Here is a 19,730-nt window from a genome sequence, read left to right as displayed (position 1 = left end):
CATATCTACACACACACACACACACACACTTAAACATATATAGACAAGCAATCTTGTTTTAAACAATCTGTACTTTTTTTGGTAAAGATACATTTTAGAGATTCTTTTATAACAGTTTATAAAGAGATTCTTTTTTAAAAAAATATTTTTTAATTTTTTTTTTCTTTTTTTTTTTCCTTTTGTGGTACACGGGCCTCTCACTGTTGTGGCCCCCCACCCCCGCCACGGAGCACAGGCTCCAGACACGCAGGCCCAGCGGCCATGGCTCACGGGCCCAGCCACTCTGCGGCACGCGGGATCCTCCTGGACCGGGGCACGAACCCACGCCCCCCGCATCGGCAGGCGGACTCCCAACCACTGTGCCACCAGGGAAGCCCTAAATTCTTTTTTTTTTTAATTAATTAATTAATTTATTTATTTCTGCGTTGGGTCTTCATTGTTGTGCGAGGGCTTTTCTCTAGTTGGGCTACTCTTCGTTGCGGTGCACGGGCTTCTCATTGCAGTGGCTTCTCTTGTTGCGGAGCACACGCTCTAGGAGCATGGGCTTCAGTAGTTGTGGCACGTGGGCTCAGTAGTTGTGGCTCACGAGCTTAGTTGCTCCGCAGCATGTGGGAGCTTCCCAGACCAGGGCTTGAACCCATGTCCCCTGCATTGGCAGGCAGATTCTTAACCACTGCGCCACCAGGGAAGCCCAAGAGATACTTTATTCTTTTATAAAATGCATAGTATTCTACCATATATACTAAAATTTATTATACCACTGATTACATTTACATTGTTTATAATTTTTGCCATTTTAAACAATTCTAAAATGAATAGCTTTGTTTCTATATCAGTATACATGTGCACAAGTATATGTGAACTAAATTTCTAGAAGTGAAATCACTGGATCAAAGGATGTAGAAAGCTATTTTAAATTTGTAACACTACTATCAAAAATTCTAGTCTTGTTGTTCTAAAATGTAGCTACTTGTTAGAAGTGCCTAGAGAACTTATTAAAAATACCAATGCCCAGTCTACATGTCTAGATCAATTAAATTAGAATTTCTGAAGTTTAGGCATTAGTTTTCTTTGAAGTTTCCCAAGAAATTCCAATATACACACAAGGATAAAAATCAGTACTAGCTAAAACATTACTACTGAATCCAATATGTTATAAATAAATTTTGGGACATGGGTATTTAGCTCATGAGGTGTCTTAGGACTGTGGATTCAAAAATATATAACAGGCACTAAATTTAAAACAACCTCAAGACGAAGACCTCAAGATAGTGTTAGAAATTCCAGTGTTTTTCAAAGGAAGTAACAATTTACCTTCATTTTCTACATTCCTCCTCTTCTCATTTTCCTGTTCTGCTTTTCTTTGGTACTCATTAATTCTATGCTGTAGCAACATTTTCTCCTTCTCAATCTGAGACACTGTAGATTCTAGGTTTCTTCTTTGATTCCCCTAAATTATGAGAAAAGTTACCACTACAATTAATACTCCTCATTTATTCAAGGGAATACTCTGTTCTTTTTTTAAAAAGTACACAATTACTTAAGATAGATATTTTAGTTTCAAAATCAGATAATACTTCCTAACAACAACTTTCTAATAGTAGAATTAGCTTGTCTTAGAAGAAAACAGTGAGAATCCCCTTATTTTAACTAGACATACAAAATTTTCAGAGATTTAAAAAAAATCCTTGAGTATAAAAAACCCTATGAATCTTGTCAGACTGAAGGTCGAACACATTGTATTCAAACACATTAAGATGAACACATTGTATTATATTACCAATATTTTGGTTTATTTACAATCCTAAAGTTTAAGACATGAAATATAAAAGGAATCAGATAACTACATATTTGATAATTAAATGGTGCAAAACTCAAATGATACCAAAGGTTACAGTGTTTAATAATAAGTTCACCAGTCCCTGTATGAAGTCTCCCTTAATCCCCTCCCAATCTCTGTAACAACTTACCTTTCCTAAGATGTTCTATGTATGTACCTACTAATGCATATTAAAGAGTAATGAAAGAAACATTTATTTTAGAAAATGAAACTAAGGGGAGGGGAGAGTTAAAGAAAAAAAATACTCCAAATTCCACAACTTAAAAAATTTATCTTCTGTTTCTGAGTTACCACTATCAGCGTATTCTGCTTTTGATGCTTCATTTTTATCTTTAAGACTCCACACTGGACAAACCTCCTTTACAGTGCATGCTTTTCTGGGCTTTTCCATTTTTAAGTGAAATCCATCTTTTAAGTAAGATGCTGTCAGAGAAATTTAGTAAAATTTGACAGAGACCATCCAAAATCTTTCCAATTGTAAGATTTTATCATTCTTTTATTTTTTCATTTTTAAATTTTGAAATTTAAAATTCTACATTTCAGAAGTTTCAAAGACAGTACATGTACCCTACCAGTCAGTTTCCCCTAACAGTTACATTATTAACAATGGTACAATAACAAAATCAGGAAACTGATATTGGTATAAAGCATGCATGTGTAGTTCAATGTCATTTTATCTCATGTGTAGATGCATGTAACCATCACCACAATCAAGACACAGAACTGTTCCATCAGCACAATGATCTCCTTCCAGCCACTACTTATAGCCACATGCATCCCTCACTTCTCCCACCACCTATAACCCTGGCAACCAACAGGAGGTCCTCCATCTGTATAATTTTGCCATTTTGAAAATGTTATATTAATGGAATCATACAGTGTGGACCTTTTGAGATTAGCTTTTCACATTCAACAAAATATCCTTGAGATCCATCCAAGTTGCTGTGTGTAACAACAGTTCATTTTTCCAGTCTACAGATCTTCATCCTCTTATCAGGGTCTTTCACAGAGCAAGTTTTGATGAAGTCCAATTTATTGAATTTTTTTCCTTATATGGATCATAGTTGTGGTGTAATGCGTAACTCTTCACCAAGTTGCACGTCTCAAGGACTTTCCCCTATTTTTTCCCTAGAAGTTTTATATTTTTTATGTCCCTGTTTAAATCTATGGTCTGTTTTTTTTTTTTTTTTTTTTTTTTTTTTTTTTTTTATGCGTTACGCGGGCCTCTCACTGTTGTGGCCTCTCCCGTTGCGGAGGACAGGCTCCGGACGCGCAGGCTCAGCGGCCATGGCTCACGGGCCCAGCCGCTCCGCGGCATGTGGGATCTTCCCAGACCGGGGCACGAACCCGTGTCCCCTGCATCGGCAGGCGGACTCCCAACCACTGCGCCACCAGGGAAGCCCTATGGTCTGTTTTAAGTTAATGTTTGCATAAGATGTGAGACTGAGGTTGAGGTCCATATGTTGGCCTATGAATACCTAATTGCTCCAGCACCACTTGCTAAAAAGACTATCCTTCCTCCACTGAATTGCTTTTGCGCCTTGGTCAAAAATCAGCTGGCTAGGATTGAGGGATACTGATCCATAGTTTTCTTTGTAGTACTGTCTTTGCTAGACCTTAGTATCTTGGTAATTCTAGCCTCATAAAATTCACTGGGGAATGTTCCCTTCTTCTATATTTTCTAGAAGAGAGAGTGTAGAATTGGTGTTAATTCTTCTTAAAACACTTGATAGGGACTTCCCTGGCGGTCCAGTGGTTAAGACTTCCCCTTCCAATGCAGGGGGTACGGAGTTCGATCCCTGGTCAGGGAGCTAAGATCCCACATGCCTTGGGGCCAAAAAACAAAAACATAAAACAGAAGCAATATTGTAACAAATTCAATAAAGACTTTAAAAATGGTCCACATCAAAAAAAAAATCTTAAAAAAGCACTGGGTAGAATTCTCTAGTAAAACCATCTGTCCTGAAGATTAATTTTGGGGGGAGCTTTTAAATTATGAATTCACTTTAATAGTTATATAGGGCTATTCAAATAATGTATTTCACATTGTGTGAGTTGTGGCAGTTTGTATTTTTGGAGGAATTAGTCCATTTCACCTAAATATTACACTTACTCGTTTGGAACTGTTTATAGTATTTCCTTAAGAATTTTTTTTTTATATATCTGTAGAGTCTGTAGGAATATGCTCTGTTTTATTCCTGATACTGATCATTTGTGTCCTTTCTTTCCTTTGACAATCTTGTTAGAGGACTGTCAATTTTGTTGATCTTTCCAAGCAGCTGGGTTTTTATTATCACTGATTTTCTCTATTATTTTTCTGTTTTCAATTCCACTGACTTCTGCTCTTTATTTTTCCTTCCTTCTCCTTGCTTTGGGTTTATTTTGCTCTTCTTTTTCTAGGTTCCTGAGGTAGGAGCTTAGATAACTGATTTGAGACTTCTCGTCTTTTCTAATGTAAACATTTAGTGTATACATTTCCCTTAGAGCACTATGTTAGCTGCATCCCACAAATTTTGATGTATTATTTTCATTTTCATTGTTCAAATATTTTTATTTATTTTTGCGGTACGCGGGCCTCTCACTGTTGTGGCCTCTCCCGTTGTGGAGCACAGGCTCCGGACGCACAGGCACAGTGGCCATGGCTCACGGGCCTAGCCGCTCCGCGGCATGTGGGATCTTCCCGGACCGGGACATGAACCCGTGTCCCCTGCATCGGCAGGCGGACTCTCAACCACTGCGCCACCAGGGAAGCCCTCAAATATTTTTAAAAGATAAAGATCCATAACTTTGAAAAATAACTTTATGAGATATAATTAACATTCCAATGTATTTTTTCATTCCTCTTGAGACTCTTTGACCTATGGATTATTTAGAACTGTGTTGTTTAGTTTCCACGTGTTTGTAGATTTGCCTGATACTTTTCTGTTATTCATTCTGGTTTGGTCACACTTTGGTCAGAGAATACACTCTGTATGATTTTAATTCTTTGAAATCTGGAGAAGTTTGCTTAGGATGTGGTCTACCTTGGTGTGTGTTTCTTGAGTGCTTGAAAAACATGTGTCCTTTGCTGTTGCTGGGTAGAGGGGTCTACAAATGTTGAATAGATCCTATTGGCTGATGGTGTGGCTGAGTTCTCCTATATGTTTGCTGATCCTCTGTCTAGAGAGTGGCATTTAAAAAGTCTCCAACAGTAATCGCAGATTTGTCTACTTCTCCTTTCAGTTTTATCAGCTTTTGCTTCACATATTTTGCAGCTCTTCTGTTTGATGAATACAAATTTAGGAATGTTATGTCTTCTCAGAGGATTGACATTTTTGTCATTCTGCAATGTCCCTCTGCCCCTGGTAATTTTCTTTGTCCTAAAGTCTACTTTACCTGATATCAATATTGCCGTTGCTGCCTTCTTTTTGCTAATGCTTACATGATGTATTTTTCCATCTTCTTACTTTTAACTTGGCTATATTGTTGCATTTGAAGAGAGTTTCTGCTGGACAGCATACAGGTAGGTAATTTTAAAAAAGTTACTCTGACAATCTATCTTAATTGATGTTGCATTTAATTTACATTTAATATAGTTACTGATATGTTAGAGTTAAGCCTCCCATTTTGTTTTGTCCCATGTTTTCCTTCTTGTCTTTCTGTAGGTTACTTGAACATTTTTTGGAATTCTATTTGATTTACTAGTGTTTTTAAGTGTATCTCTTTGTATAATTTTTATCAGTAGCTGCTCTAGGTATTACGTTATATTACTAGTGTTGGCATATTACCAGTTTGATTAAAGTGTAAAACCTTACCTCCCTTTATACCCATTGATAATTGTCTTAAAAATTTCTTCTATATACATGGAGAACCACATTAGACAATGCTGTAATTTCTGCTTCAACTGTCAACTGTAACATAAAAAAACTTAAGAGGAGAAGGAGAGTGTAGTGTGTTTACCCATATTCTAGAACCATGTTGAAATTTTAGTACATAAATTTCAGTTCAGTGGTTCTTAATAGTTGAATTTGTCTGTCTCTTTCTGCTACAGTTCCAGATTCAATTTCTGATCTGTTGCTCCTTTCTCACCTTTCAACTATTAAGAACCACTGAACTGAAATTTATGTACTAAAATTTCAACATGGTTCTAGAATAAAACCACACAAAAGAAACTAAAGTATAATCTAATTTCACTTAAACGTGCAGCTCCAAAGTGAGGCCTTCATCATAATTCTCTGGTCCTGTTCTGTATTGCAACTTATAAAGTTCAAATATAATTTTCTCAGAAAACAATCTGAAAGGGAAAAAGTCTCAAAAAGGAAAACTTCTGATAAGAAAACAAAAAGTACCTCTTCATCCAATTCTTTCATTATCTTGTCGAGTTTTATGTTTGAAGTTCTGTAAAAGCAAAAGCAATATAGATTATAGATATATTTACTTTTTATAGCTTGGGGTGAAACACCACATTCCTTACTTTTCCATTTAGCTAATATTTCTTAACCTTTCTTGTGTGTACTGTGGATCCCTTTGGCAGTCAGTCTGGTGAAGCCTATGACATTTTCTCAGAATAATATTTTAAGAGCATAAAATAAAATACATAGGATTAAAAGAAACCAAAATTATACTGAAATACAGTCATAACCTTTTTTTAAAAAAGTATGATTCACTAATATATGCATTTTATTAATATATTAAATAAGATCTAGCAGCAGTAATTTTAAAGTAGTAATGAGCATAAACGGTATTTAGAGATAAATAACAACTGCATTCTAAGATAATATTTGTGATTTCTATTGGTAATAAAAAATTCACAGCTACTGCTAATAACTGTGGATTATTCACTGTGTTCATAATTAAAGAAAATGCTGAATTTCAGCTAAAGGTTACAGAAAAGATTCACTTCTGTCACCCAAGTTTAAGGACCTTGAATTCCATCCATGGATGCTTTAGGAGAGGTCTATGGATTCTAGATTAAGGATCCCTGAATTCCCTCATGCAATACTTGCTACTACACAAAGATTAACCATTTAACCTTTAATATAAGAGTAAGTAAATGAAGGGAAAGGTGGCATATATAAAGCAGTAAATGCACCACTTGGCAACTTGGGCAAAAATCTGAGATAAACTGAAAGTGTATTATTATCTCCATCACAATTCATTTTTGGGGCTCTAAACCTATTTCTGAGCTTCAAATCTGTACATGCAATGTTTCACATGGATGTCTTACCAAATAGCTCATTCAGCATGTCCAAAGCTAAATGAATTCCCTCTGCCCAGCGACCCCTCCCACAATACCAATCTGCTTCTCTTCTCCTGTCCCAAGTAAAGCAGTCCCCCTGGGAATCCTCCTTGACTCATCTTCCTCTCTCATTCTCATTTAGGTGAATAAATGTCAAATGCTGTGTAATTAACCAGGGAGTTCTTTTTTAAAAGCAAATTTGATCTTTTGTTTTACTTTTAAGTTTAATAACTTTTAATGTTTTTTCATCACCCTTAGGATAAATCCCAAATTTCTTAGCTTTTCAAAGACAGAGTGTTTTAAGATCTAGACTCTGTCGACCTTCCCAGTTTCATATCAGGCCATCCCACCACCACACACACACCCATTTTCGTATGATTATTGGCCACTTTGGCCACTCTTATTTCCTCCTTAAATTGATCCCTACCACCACCACTACCACTAATTTGTCATTTGCCTTTTAATTTTAATAGAAACTGCTCAACATTTATGTAATAATATCTATCCATTTCCTCTCCTTATTTCCATGTTTTATACCTAGAAATTCCTTCCAAATACTGGGCTCAGTTAATTATTTCCTTAAAGTGCTTTTCTAAAAAAAGCTTATATTAGATGCTTAACTATTTAATCTATAAGGAACTGTAGGTAGTGAGCAATTTACTTGTTTCCTCTCCCCCACTCACAAAATTGCCAATTTTCTCAATTCCATTTTTTTGAATACTTAATCTGTTTTTCATTTATTCAATACTATCTACTAACAATATAATAAAGTGTTATTGTTTGTAATTAATAAGTAACTAAGCATTATGCTAGGTTATTTTAAATTATCTTGATCATTTTATATTTTCATAAATATATATGCTCTTATTAAATTTAGACTCATAGGAAAAAAATACTGCTATAGCGAATCATAGTGGAAATTAAAAGAGTGTCTGCACCAAAAATTTAGTGAATTTTAATCTTCAAAACAGCTACACTTTAGAACGCATCTTATTTAATGTAAACTAATTTTCCCTTTCTGTCAGCTAATTAAAATGTGAGACAAAATCAATAAACTGGCATTAAGTGAATATTCTTCACTGAATGTATATCAATAGCAATCTTTACATCTCTGCCTTACTTCCATCTACTTTCAAGGGTTTATAGAGTACAAGTTTTAAAATCAGCATTTGCTATACAACTTTTAATGTGAAAAACATAAAGTATATTCTCACCTGCACTTCTGCTCCATTTCATCTTTTAATTGCATTTCATTATGCAACTGTTCTTCCAGCTTATAAATTGTTTTTTGCAAATTTTCCTGCTTTAATTAAAAACAACAAAAACTTATTCTAGTAAGAATATTCATAGAGAATTTTAAAATAGCAAGTTTATATTACCATTTTATACCTGTTTACAAGGGAATTATCTGATCCAATCTTACCTTTTTCCTTTCTATCTGAAATTTTTATTATTAATTTTTTTTTTTTTTTGCGGTACGTGGGCCTCTCACTGTTGTGGCCTCTCCCGTTGCGGAGCACAGCCTCCGGACGCGCAGGCTCAGCGGCCATGGCTCACGGGTCCAGCCGCTCCGCGGCATGTGGGATCTTCCCGGACGGGGGCACGAACCCATGTCCCCTGCATCGGCAGGCGGACTCTCAACTACTGTGCCACCAGGGAAGCCCTTTATTATTAATTTAACAAGCATTTTTTTTCCAACACCTACTAATATGTCAGGTGCTGTGGTAGGCATTAGTAACACAAAAATTAAAAGATTTGGTCCCCGTTCTCATAAAGCTAATAGTTCGATAGTGGGGCACAGGGGAATAGGAGGGTGAAAAGAACCTACAATAACCCAGACATATACACAAAATATTATAATATAATGTGGTAGGTACTAATAAAATTATATATAAGGTGTACTGAAGAAGAGAAGAGGTCACATCTAATTCTACCTTGAAGATGGAATGTCTGAAATGAGACCTATAAGAGGTATTTACCAAGCAGAGGAAGTGAAAGAAGGAATGCATTTTAGCTAAAATGAATGAGTCCAAAAGTAGAGAGAAAGAAAATATGATTGGAAAATGGGAAGAAATCAACTCTAGGCAGAGCAAAGAACATAACAGGGAGAACAAATCACATAAAATCTGAAAGGGCAAGTGGGACTATCATCCTTGTATGCAGAAAAGGAGTTGGGCACTTTAACCTATAAACACTTTAAAAGGGGAAATGACAGAGTATTGGCATTTTAGAAACATCACTTCGGTAATAAGGTGAATAGGTTAGAGAGCAGAGAAATTCTAGGCTAAACAACCAATTAATAGACAGTTCAGGCAAAAAGAGTATACAGGTGTGATATAAGGCAGAAGCTGTAGAAATGAAGAGGAAATGGATAACTGTGTCAGTCAAAAGGCAGAATTTATAACCCAGCAACTGATCAGAAGTAAGAACAGAGTAGCAAAAGATGGGTGACACAAAAAGAACTGCTGGTGAGGGGATGGAGAGAGGAGAAGTGTGAGTTAGGCTTTGGCCTAGGTTGAAGTGTCTGAAAGATGTGCAGGAAGAGAAGTCCAATCAGAGAGGGAGAAAAGATTCGGGTATGTTGTCCAGAGGAGCAAGCTAGACACACATGAGATTAACTACAGAAAATGAGCAGAGAGCCAAGATCAGAACTATCTTGAGAAACATTTAATAATTATGGGGTTGGGGGGAGAGAGAAAGGGAGGAGATCCTGCAAAGAGGACTGAAAATAAAATCCAGAGGTAGAAAAAGAAGGAAATAATGAGAACATGAACGTTCTTCAAGTTCCAAGGAGGAAGGACTGGTCAGTGTCAAATGCAGCAAAAAGAAAAATAAGATACGGAATGAAAAATATTCATCATATTTGGCAACTGCAAAGTTGTTCACTAGCATCTCTGCTAGAAGGCTTTCAGGGAAGAGTTGAAAATTAAATTAGTTGATTTTTGTACTTAGTTCTAGGTTAACAGAAAGAGTAGGCACACAAGCGTTTTCTTCTTCCCCTGTGATCTTAACCAGAGCAAAAGATAAAAGCCACTGATAGAAACTTATGGCAGTCACCATTGAACAAGATCAGCCCAAAGAAAACAGGATTCCACTGAATTATTTTTTAAGTCCTAATGTAGCTCTAAACTTACAGGTAAGTAATACAGTCAGAGTGGGGTTACAGCAGCTCCTTATTGTCACCATCTCCAGGTCAAATGTGCTTTAATTTTGAAGATTTTTGAGCCCCTATTAGCTATATAATTTGGCAAATAGCTCTAATGGGATGAGAATTTAAAAGAGAAAAATGGCCATAACAGCTAACCAGTACTCGCATAGTTCATTCCCCTTTTTCTCACTTTTCCTTCCCACCATATGTTCTCTCACATTTAAGAGTAAATATATGAAGGAGAAAGAAGAATTCTGTTAGCTTTTAAAAATGATTGCTGCCTACACCTCATCTCAGTTACAAATATGGAGGCTATAGCACACAAAGAGCTCAAAGAATGCTCTGAGGATGGCCAGATAATTATTTCTGGTATATTTAAGAAAAGTCCTGGTTAACCCAAAAGGACCTTCTCAATGTAAGCAATTAAAAAATATTTTAATCCTCTGTCTCATGAACATGAGCTGTTCTAACAATAAAAAGAACTCATGTCTCTAATATTCACTTCTTACAGGAATTCACTTTTCAGTGGTCAAATTAGAAGATGCTCACTGTACTAGTTATTCTCCATTTGCCACCTCTCCCTTCCAGCCTTGAAGACCCATCCTCTGACCTTCTCTGCCTTCAAATTTACAGAGTGCATTGACTGGGCTCTGCTGTCCTATGATTTTAAGCTTCGTTTCAGCATTCAGGAGACACCAGCCGAAAATCAGTTGGGAGAAATGAAATATCCGTTCTCCCCACACTCTTCTTGCCTTACCATGGCTCTGGCAGTGCTCTATGTTCTATGCTCCTCTTTCATGATTCTATGCATTCTCTCTGAGATGTGGTCTCAAGATTTGTCTATCCTTGTCCCTTCAGACTAAGGGAAATGGCTTCCCACTGCTGTCAATCAATGGCTGCTTTAGCTCTCTTTATTTATTGCTCCCCTTGATCCTATGCACAGCACCATTAATAGTCCCTTCATTAAACTCTCTTCGTTTAATAAATAAACAAAATGTGGTATATGCATATAACAGAATATATTAAGCCTTAAAAAGGAATGAAATTCTGATACATGCTACAACATGCCTGAGCCTTAAGGACATTAAGAAAAATAAGCCAATCACAAAAAGTCAAATACTGTATGATTTCACTTACATGAGGTACCTAGAATAGTCAAATTCACAGAGACAGAAAGTAAGGATAATAGTTAATAGGGGTTGAAGGGAGAGTGGAATGCAGACTTTAATGGGCACAAAATTTTAGTCTGGGATGAAGAAAAAGTTCTGGAGATGATGGTGGTGATGACTGCACAACAACGTGAGGGTGCTTAATGTCACTGAACCGTACACATAAAAATGGTAAAATGGTAAATTTTGCGTTATGTAAATTTTAGCACATACACACAACAAAAGCTCTCATTTAAATCTTTTGAATGTGCCATCTGTTTCCCTGTCAAGACTCTTACTGATACACTGATTTATCATAAATTCCTAATTCCAAAGACTAAAAAGACCACCACTGTCAATCTGTGTAGCAATGTATAGTTTACTAACTGCCTCCACATATAATATCCCATTTGATATTCAGGTAAGAAATCAAACAGGAGAGGAAACAGTAGATAAAAAGTGCTATAAAAATTTTAAATCACTAACTACATTTTCTGAAGCAATGCATATTTACTTAGTATCATGCATACAAAATACATTATCCACAAAACAACTTTTAAAATAATAACAATAAGAAAATACCTACCAAGCTTTTATCCACATTAGAGCTAGTTCTGTTTTCATTAGGATTTGCTGAAGATAAGTATCTAGGAAGAAAATAGTTTTTAAAAGAAAACAAAAAACTCTTTAATATCTAGTAACAACCAGTAACAAATACTATATGCCTATCTTTTGTACTTGCTCTGCTTTTAAAAATTGAGTGCAGGTTCTTAATTCTTTATTTTAGAAACATAACACAGAAATGATACATATATTAAATAAAACCCCCAGTTAGGTCTGAAGCAGCACTCTGTAATCATATACCTTAATATTCCTGCAGCAAAATATATGAATATTCTACCAAAGAGAATAAATAAAAACCATAAAATAGTCTCAACTTAGTTCAGATTAGGTTTTTGGCCATGAGAGCAGGTTATGGCAGGTTTTGCCACCAAACAAATCACTGAAAAACTTTTAGTTTTTAGAGCTTTTGGATTTAGAATCAGGAATAAAGAATTGTTGACTTCTACAGACATCTGCACAATTCCTCCCCACTGCCCCCAATTATCCTTCAGTCAAGAATGATATTGCCGGGGAGTTCCCTGGCAGTCCAGTGGTTAGGATTCAGCGCTTTCACTGCCGTGGCCCAGGTTCAATCCCTGGTCAAGGAACTAAGGTCCCGTAAGCTGCGTGGCATGGCCACAAAGAATGATATTGCTTTTCTGGGCAAAAAAGTTAAGAGTTTTTGTGTAAGTGGTTGAAATAACAGAACCAAAGTTCTGAAGATGTCCTGCTAATCTTCTGTGACTCTAAGCCTTGCAGAGTTTGTTAAATTCAATATAAAGTTAGAATTACATACAAATACAAGGTATTAGTGATCTTTAGAGGTCTTCTTTAGACATCTTATCAGATTACCAAACAGATATAAACAGATCATATAAAAAATTTTTCTACACAATCAAATGTTAGGTAAAGGTAAGATACTTCTGCTACTTCCTTTACCATCCTACGATTACCACTATTACTACATCTACATCACCACTACAGTTACCACCTTGGTTAATCAGTAGAGCTCCCTCAAAAAGAGATCAAATAGCTACAGTATACTTAACAGCTGTTATGGGGCAGTTGTTAACACACTAGAAATTATTAATTCATAGTGAAAAACAGAAGATAATCAAGTGTCCTTTAAGTACCATGAAACATATATATAGCAGTGCTCTAAAAGAAACAGCAGGAAAATATGTCATTTCCCATGTTTCTCTTGGAAAATTATTCAGATCAACCACAGAATCAAATATTCAGGAGACAATAACAAGGGCTATGTAGCAGGTTTGTAGAGAAAAGGTCCCATATAACAAATGACAACTCCTATAGTGCAATTTAATTCCATTGACTATAAAGTGCCTCAGAAATTCAGTATGAGATTCTGCATTATGTGATATAAATAAAAGCATACAGCAACACCAGTAGAATCTGAATTAGATAGATCAGACTACTTGATCTCTAATTTATCTTCTAAATATAATATGCTATATAAGTAAAGTTTATGTTTAGCCTTCTGCAAAGTTAGTAACATATTCAGAGAATTCCTGTTTTCTAAGCTTGAACTGAATTACCCTCATAAAAAGTTATGACTAAAATAACAAGATGCTTCACTTTAAAAGGTTAGCTATAATAACCTCAAATTTAATCATTACTGCAAGCAATTCAAATATCTAATACCATTCTAATGGAGTATAATTTGATTAGAGATACATATTTTAAAACAAATTTATCAAGTAGATTTAACACACCCAGTTAATGGTGCATATAGTTCACTTTTATATATTGGTATGGTATTTTGTTTAGAGTTCTGTCGTGTAGTACTTGCCAACCTACATTGTACAACTTATCCATTTCCTCACTAGGATATGAGCATCTCAAAAGAAGATAATTATATCTTATTAATCCTTCTCCCTGCACCTTGGTGCTTAGTATATACCTGACAAAGAGTAGGTTGTCAAACATGTCTGTTGAATGAATGAATGAAAATAATGTTAAATGTTTAACTTGGATCTGAAGTCCATTAGAAAAGACTGAAACTAATATTAATTCATACTAATGATAAAAGTAACTAACACTGAGTGCTTACTCCATGCAAAGCATTGTTCTAAGTGTTTTACTGTGTTTTGACTTACTTAACCCTTATAACAACCCTGAGACACATATTGTTATTATTATCCCCGTCATCCCTATTTTTGAGGAAATGGAGGCATAAAAAAGATGAAAGTTATTTGCCCAAGGTCACAAGGCCTTACATGATGTAAAACATAATTCATTTAGTAGTTTTAGGGAGGAATCACTTAATTTTTGAAGAACTGAAAATTATAGGCCTTTCATAACATCAATATAGTGATGATAATGCTAGAAAACTGTATGTTGTTCCAAAATGTATTATAAAACCAGAACTCTTCGGATAACACGATTAACCAAAATATCAGTATTAAGAGAATCTCTTGACCTATTAATTGTTGTAACTTGAAGATATATAGGGTATCATTCAGCAAAGAATTTCTGAAAAACAATATCCTGAGCATGGATGAGTCTGAAAGATATTAAATATGAAATTAGAAATCTAATGCACTGTTGAAAAGTGGCATATTAATATATTTCTTTATATATCATTAAATCTACTTTATTATTATTATTATTATTTTTTGCAGTACGCGGGCCTCTCACTGTTGTGGCCTCTCCCGTTGTGGAGCACAGGCTCTGGACGCACAGGCTCAGCGGCCATGGTTCACGGGCCCAGCCGCTCCGTGGCATGTGGGATCTTCCCGGACTGGAGCACGAACCCATGTCCCCTGCATCGGCAGGCGGACTCTCAACCACTGCACCACCAGGGAAGCACAAATCTACTTTAAATGTTCTTAAAGTGATTTTTAGATATCCCTAAGAAAATAACATGACTACAACAAAGTCAGTACCTACCCCAAATATCAATGTGTAGCATACTTACCTATGATTGCTATAATACGTAAATCCTACAAAGGGTAGTTGATTGCCAACAAAAGCTTTAGGTATAGGGAATGTTTCTTCATCTCCTTTATCTTCTTCCAAGTCATCAAAGTTACTTGTGTCAATGTCACTACTTAAATCAGGTACAACTGGCGCTACAGCTAAAAACAGAAACAAAATTGAAGCAATGATTCTGTACCAACTACTAATGACTTCCTACATACAAATAACTTGTGAACCACAAATTCCAAATGGGTTGAACCCTATTCCAGTAAGCTTTATTAGGATTATTAATCAACAGGTATTGATCATTAATTATGTAATTCGTGAACCAATTATCTTCAAAGTCACCTATAATTATCATCTATACCGCCAGTTTAATTTGAATATTACAAGTCAAGTATTATTAAGGTTTTAAAATACATTGTAGTATAAGATGTGCAAAAGCAGTTAGGACTACAGAAAAGACTTTTCAGAAACTACAGCATGACAAATCGCACTCAAAGTTGATTAGTTTTAAATGCAGTATTTTGCCCATTAATCTGTTCTACAGCAAACTAGAAATCAAAGTTATCTTAGTGGTCCTGGGTATAATAATTTGTTACTGAAATATTTTTACTCATCTAAAATCTAGATGATCAGTATTCCCCTCCCCCCGACTCAATATCTCTGTAAGAGCAAAGTATTGTTTTTAATTGAAGTTGATTTACAATACTGTGTTAGTTTCAGGTGTATAGCTAAGTGATTCGGTTATATGTATGTGTATATATATGTATATAGACGTGTATTTTTGTTTTTTTCAGATTCCTTTCCATTATAGGTTATTATAAAATACTGAATTAGAGCAAAGTATTTTGAATTATATTTTCAGACTAGTTGCCTTCCCTAAATTAAGTGATTAAGGGACAACTGAGTGAACTATTTATGAAATGGCTATTGGGAAAAGAGAGCAGGGATATAAAACCTTAACACAGAATCTTCAAGAGTTTTAAACTTGATTGGGAGCAAGACCCACACATACTTAATAACATAAAACTGTATGTGGCAATGCAAATCTTCATGACACAGAAGAAAATACCATATGAAACTAGAACTACTAATATCTTCTTTTGGAGCTTAAATATGCTATAGAAAGTACACCTAAAAATAAATTTCAGGAAAAAAGTTTTTTAAAGATACAGGAGTATAATAAAACATCACTGAAATTTTATCATCAAAATATTCAATAATTATTTTTGATACAATCATCTCATGTTCCTTTAGAGAAAAAGATAAAGAAGAGTAAACAAACAAAAACTAACTGACCTGATTTTACAATCTTAATTTCTTATATAAAGGAATCACGGTTCTATTGAATTGTCTGGGTATTCCAGGCAAGAAATAACTATTGTTGTGCATCTCATATACAGTGAACTATCAGATAAATTTGGGAATGAAACAACACATTTAACCAAAAGAAGCTGTAGTACTAACAGCGAATGAGAAAAGAGTTTTTCCACCATCTTCTTTCCTTAATGGCCAAGAGAACTGCCCAACTAGATGATTCTAGCTTCCTGATCTTAATTGACTAATTTGTAAAATGAGGGGAAAAAAGGGTTGTCGCTCCTTGTGAAGTACATGGTCTTGGCACAAATTTTACCTTAAAACAGTGGTTCTCAATCAGGGACAGTTTTGGCCCCTCGGGGATATTCAGCAATGTCTGAATATGTCAGAAATGTCTGGGTACATTCTTTTGTTGTCATAACTGTAGGAGGGATGCTACTGACATCTGGTGGGTAGAGACCAGGGATACTGCTAAACATCCTACAATGTTCAGGACAACAGATACGAGAAAGATTTCTCTGGTCTAGTGTTGAGGCTGAGAAATCCTGCTTTAAAATGATCATAGAAGATAGATTTTAAAAGGAAGCAGAGCAAGTTTTGGTGCATTTTCTCTTGCTGTTTCAGATGGACCTAGTCTTTTTATAGATGACATACCATCTCAGAGTAGTTTTAAAATGAGACAAGTATGGGATGCAAGTATGGGAAATCCCGGGAGAATTATAAAAGTAATTATTTCTGCTTCTAAATTAAGATGTTTAGGCTTTACATAATACCATATAATCATGCCAGAACTAATAAATAAAGAAGGATAAATTTAGCTTTACTGAATTACCATCAATATATACAGTGTTCCATTTATTAAAAATTTACCTTTCAATAAATAACTGGTAATATAGGAATCATGTTCCATAAAAAAGAATCCAACTGATGTCACCAAAAATGGCAGAAGAGGGAGCTCTAAGAAGCTGCCCTTCCATTGAAGTAACTAACCATTAAGCTTACAAAACTATCAGGAACAACATTTTTGGAACTCTGAAATCTAAGAAAAAACTTAAAACAAGCAAGGAAACGTTCAATGAAGAAATAGGGTGCTAAATTGTGGCATTTAAGGAGATGTTTGTCACTGGCTGACTGCTGAGATAATGGAAAGGGGACTTAAATGAACACACACAAGGAATACAGACTTCATAAGAATAGTTCCAAAAAGTCACTAAACAAACGGATGACTGGAGCCCACAATAAGCTGTTGCTTGCAAATTCTACAAGGAGGGAATTCTGATTTCCAGAGTTACAACATTAGTGTTCAATATGTCCAGTTCACAACAAAAAATTACAAAGCATGTAAAAAAAAAACAAAACAGGAAAAGTATGGCCCACTTACAGGGAATAAAGAAAACAACAGAAAACCTCACTGGGGAAACCCAGACATTGGTTTTACAAAACAAAGACTTTAAATGTCTTAAACGTGCTCAAACAGCTAAAGGAAACCAAGGACAAAGAACTAAAGGAAACCAGGAGTATGATACCTTAACAAATAGAATATATTAATAAAAAGACAGAAAAAAGAACCAAATGTAAATTCTGGCACTGAAACGTACAAAAGCTGAAACTAAAAATGCGCTAGAGAGGTTCAACACCAGATTTGAGCAGGCTGAAGAACCGGCGAACTCAAAGATAGGACAACTGAAATTATCAAGTATGAGGAACAGAAAGAAGAAGTGAATGGAACCTAAGGGGCTTCTGGGACACCATAAAGTAGACCAACATATACATTACAGGAGTCCCAGGAAAGGATAGAAAGGGGCAGAAAGAATATTTAAAGAAAGAATTGCTGAAAATGACCAAATTTAATGGAATATATATATCTATACATCCAAGAAGCTCAATGAACTCCAAGTAAGAACTCAGATGCACACCAGGACACATTATAATAAACTTTCAAAAGACAAAGACAGAGAGAATATTGAAAGCAACAACAGAGAAGCAACTCTTCACATACAATGGATCCTCAATAAGATTAACAGCCAATTTCTAAGCAGAAACCTTTAAGGCCAGAATGTAGTGGAATGACATTTAAAGTGCTGAGGGAATTCCCTGGCAGTCCAGTGGTTAAGGTTTCATGCTTCCATTGAAGGGGGAATGGGTTCAATCCCTGGTTGGGGAACTAGGATCCTGCACAATGTGCAACTCAGCCAAAAAAATGATAGTAATAAAGTGCTGAAAGAAAACAACTCTCAACTAAGAATTCTATAACTGGCAAAATTATTCTTCAAAAATGAAGAAGAAATTAAGAGATCCCCAAGTAAAGAAAAGCTGAGAGTTTGCTACTAGGAAACCTGTCCTATAAGAAATGTTTTTAAAGGGAGTCTTCCAGGTTGAAATGAAAGGATACTAGACACTATCTTGAAGCCTTATGAAGAAATAAAGAACACTGGTAAAGATAACTACATAGGTAAATGTAAAACCCAACTTTATTGTAATTTTGTTTTGTAACTCTACTCCTCCCCACATACGATTTAAAAGACAAATGCACAAAACAATTATAAATCTATGTTAATAAGCACACAATATATAAAGATGTAATTTGTGACAATAACACTAAAGGGAGGGAATGGATTTGCATAGGAGCAGTTTTTATTGCTACTGACAGTAAACTGTATCAGTTCAACCTAGATTGTATCAAGTTAGGGTGTTAAATGCAATGGCCAGAGTAATCACTATAAGAAAATGACTAAATAATATGCAAAAAAAGAAATGAAAGGGGAATCAAAACAGTCAACTAGAAAAGGTAATCTATTAAACAAAAGAAGGCAATAATATAAGAATTGAGGAACAAAAAGAAAAAATAAGACACAGAAAACAAATAGGACAATGACAGAAGTCTTTCTGTATTCACTTTACATTTAAATGAATTAAATAAGCTCACTCATTAAACGGTAGAGATTGGAAAAATGGATTAAAAATTGATCCAATTATATGTGCTGTACAGAGACTCACTTTAGATCCACAGACATAAACAGGTTAAAAGAAAAGGATGGAAAAAGATATTCTACAGATAAACGAGCTGAGGTAGCTATACTAACACCAGACAAAACAGACTTTAAGTCAAAAATGGTTAAAATAAAGACACTGTATACATATATTTTACTGAAGTATAGTTGACTTACAATGTTGTATTAGTTTCAGGTGTACAGCAAAGTGATTCAGTTATATATATATATATATATATATATATATGTGTATATATATATTCTTTTTCAGATTCTTTTCTATTATAGGTTATTACAAAATATTGAGTATATAGTTCCCTGTGCTATATAGTAGGTCCTTGTTGGTTATCTATTTTATATACAGTAGTGTGTATATGTTAATCGCAAACTCCTAATTTATCCCTCCCCCATCTTTCCCTTTGATAACCATAAGTTTGTTTTCTATGTCTGTGGATTTATTTCTGTTTTGTATATATGTTCATTTGTATCATTTTTAATTTTTAGATTCTACATATAAGCAATA

General features: G+C 35.1%; 1 protein-coding gene across 2 annotated transcripts in view; it reads right to left on the bottom strand.

Moving 5' to 3' along the window:
- The window catches only part of ROCK1 (Rho associated coiled-coil containing protein kinase 1), a 146,776-nt gene that overhangs the window by 46,075 nt on the left and 80,971 nt on the right, over nt 1–19,730 (bottom strand). Inside the window, exons 10-14 of one of the 2 annotated variants that reach the window (XM_032654443.1) lie at nt 14,896–15,055; nt 11,941–12,001; nt 8,273–8,361; nt 6,169–6,217; nt 1,315–1,450 (exon numbers count right to left, since the gene is read on the bottom strand). In XM_032654443.1, the coding sequence (XP_032510334.1) occupies nt 1,315–1,450; nt 6,169–6,217; nt 8,273–8,361; nt 11,941–12,001; nt 14,896–15,055 (495 nt within the window). The remainder of the gene's footprint in view (nt 1–1,314; nt 1,451–6,168; nt 6,218–8,272; nt 8,362–11,940; nt 12,002–14,895; nt 15,056–19,730) is intronic. The other variant, XM_032654444.1, reaches the window with a different exon arrangement.

The sequence above is a fragment of the Phocoena sinus genome, chromosome 14, assembly GCF_008692025.1.
Source record: "Phocoena sinus isolate mPhoSin1 chromosome 14, mPhoSin1.pri, whole genome shotgun sequence".
In the NCBI taxonomy this organism is placed as follows: Eukaryota; Metazoa; Chordata; class Mammalia; order Artiodactyla; family Phocoenidae; genus Phocoena; species Phocoena sinus.
The sequence above is the reverse complement of the archived record's forward strand: the minus strand, read 5'-3'. Positions and strand labels throughout refer to the sequence as shown.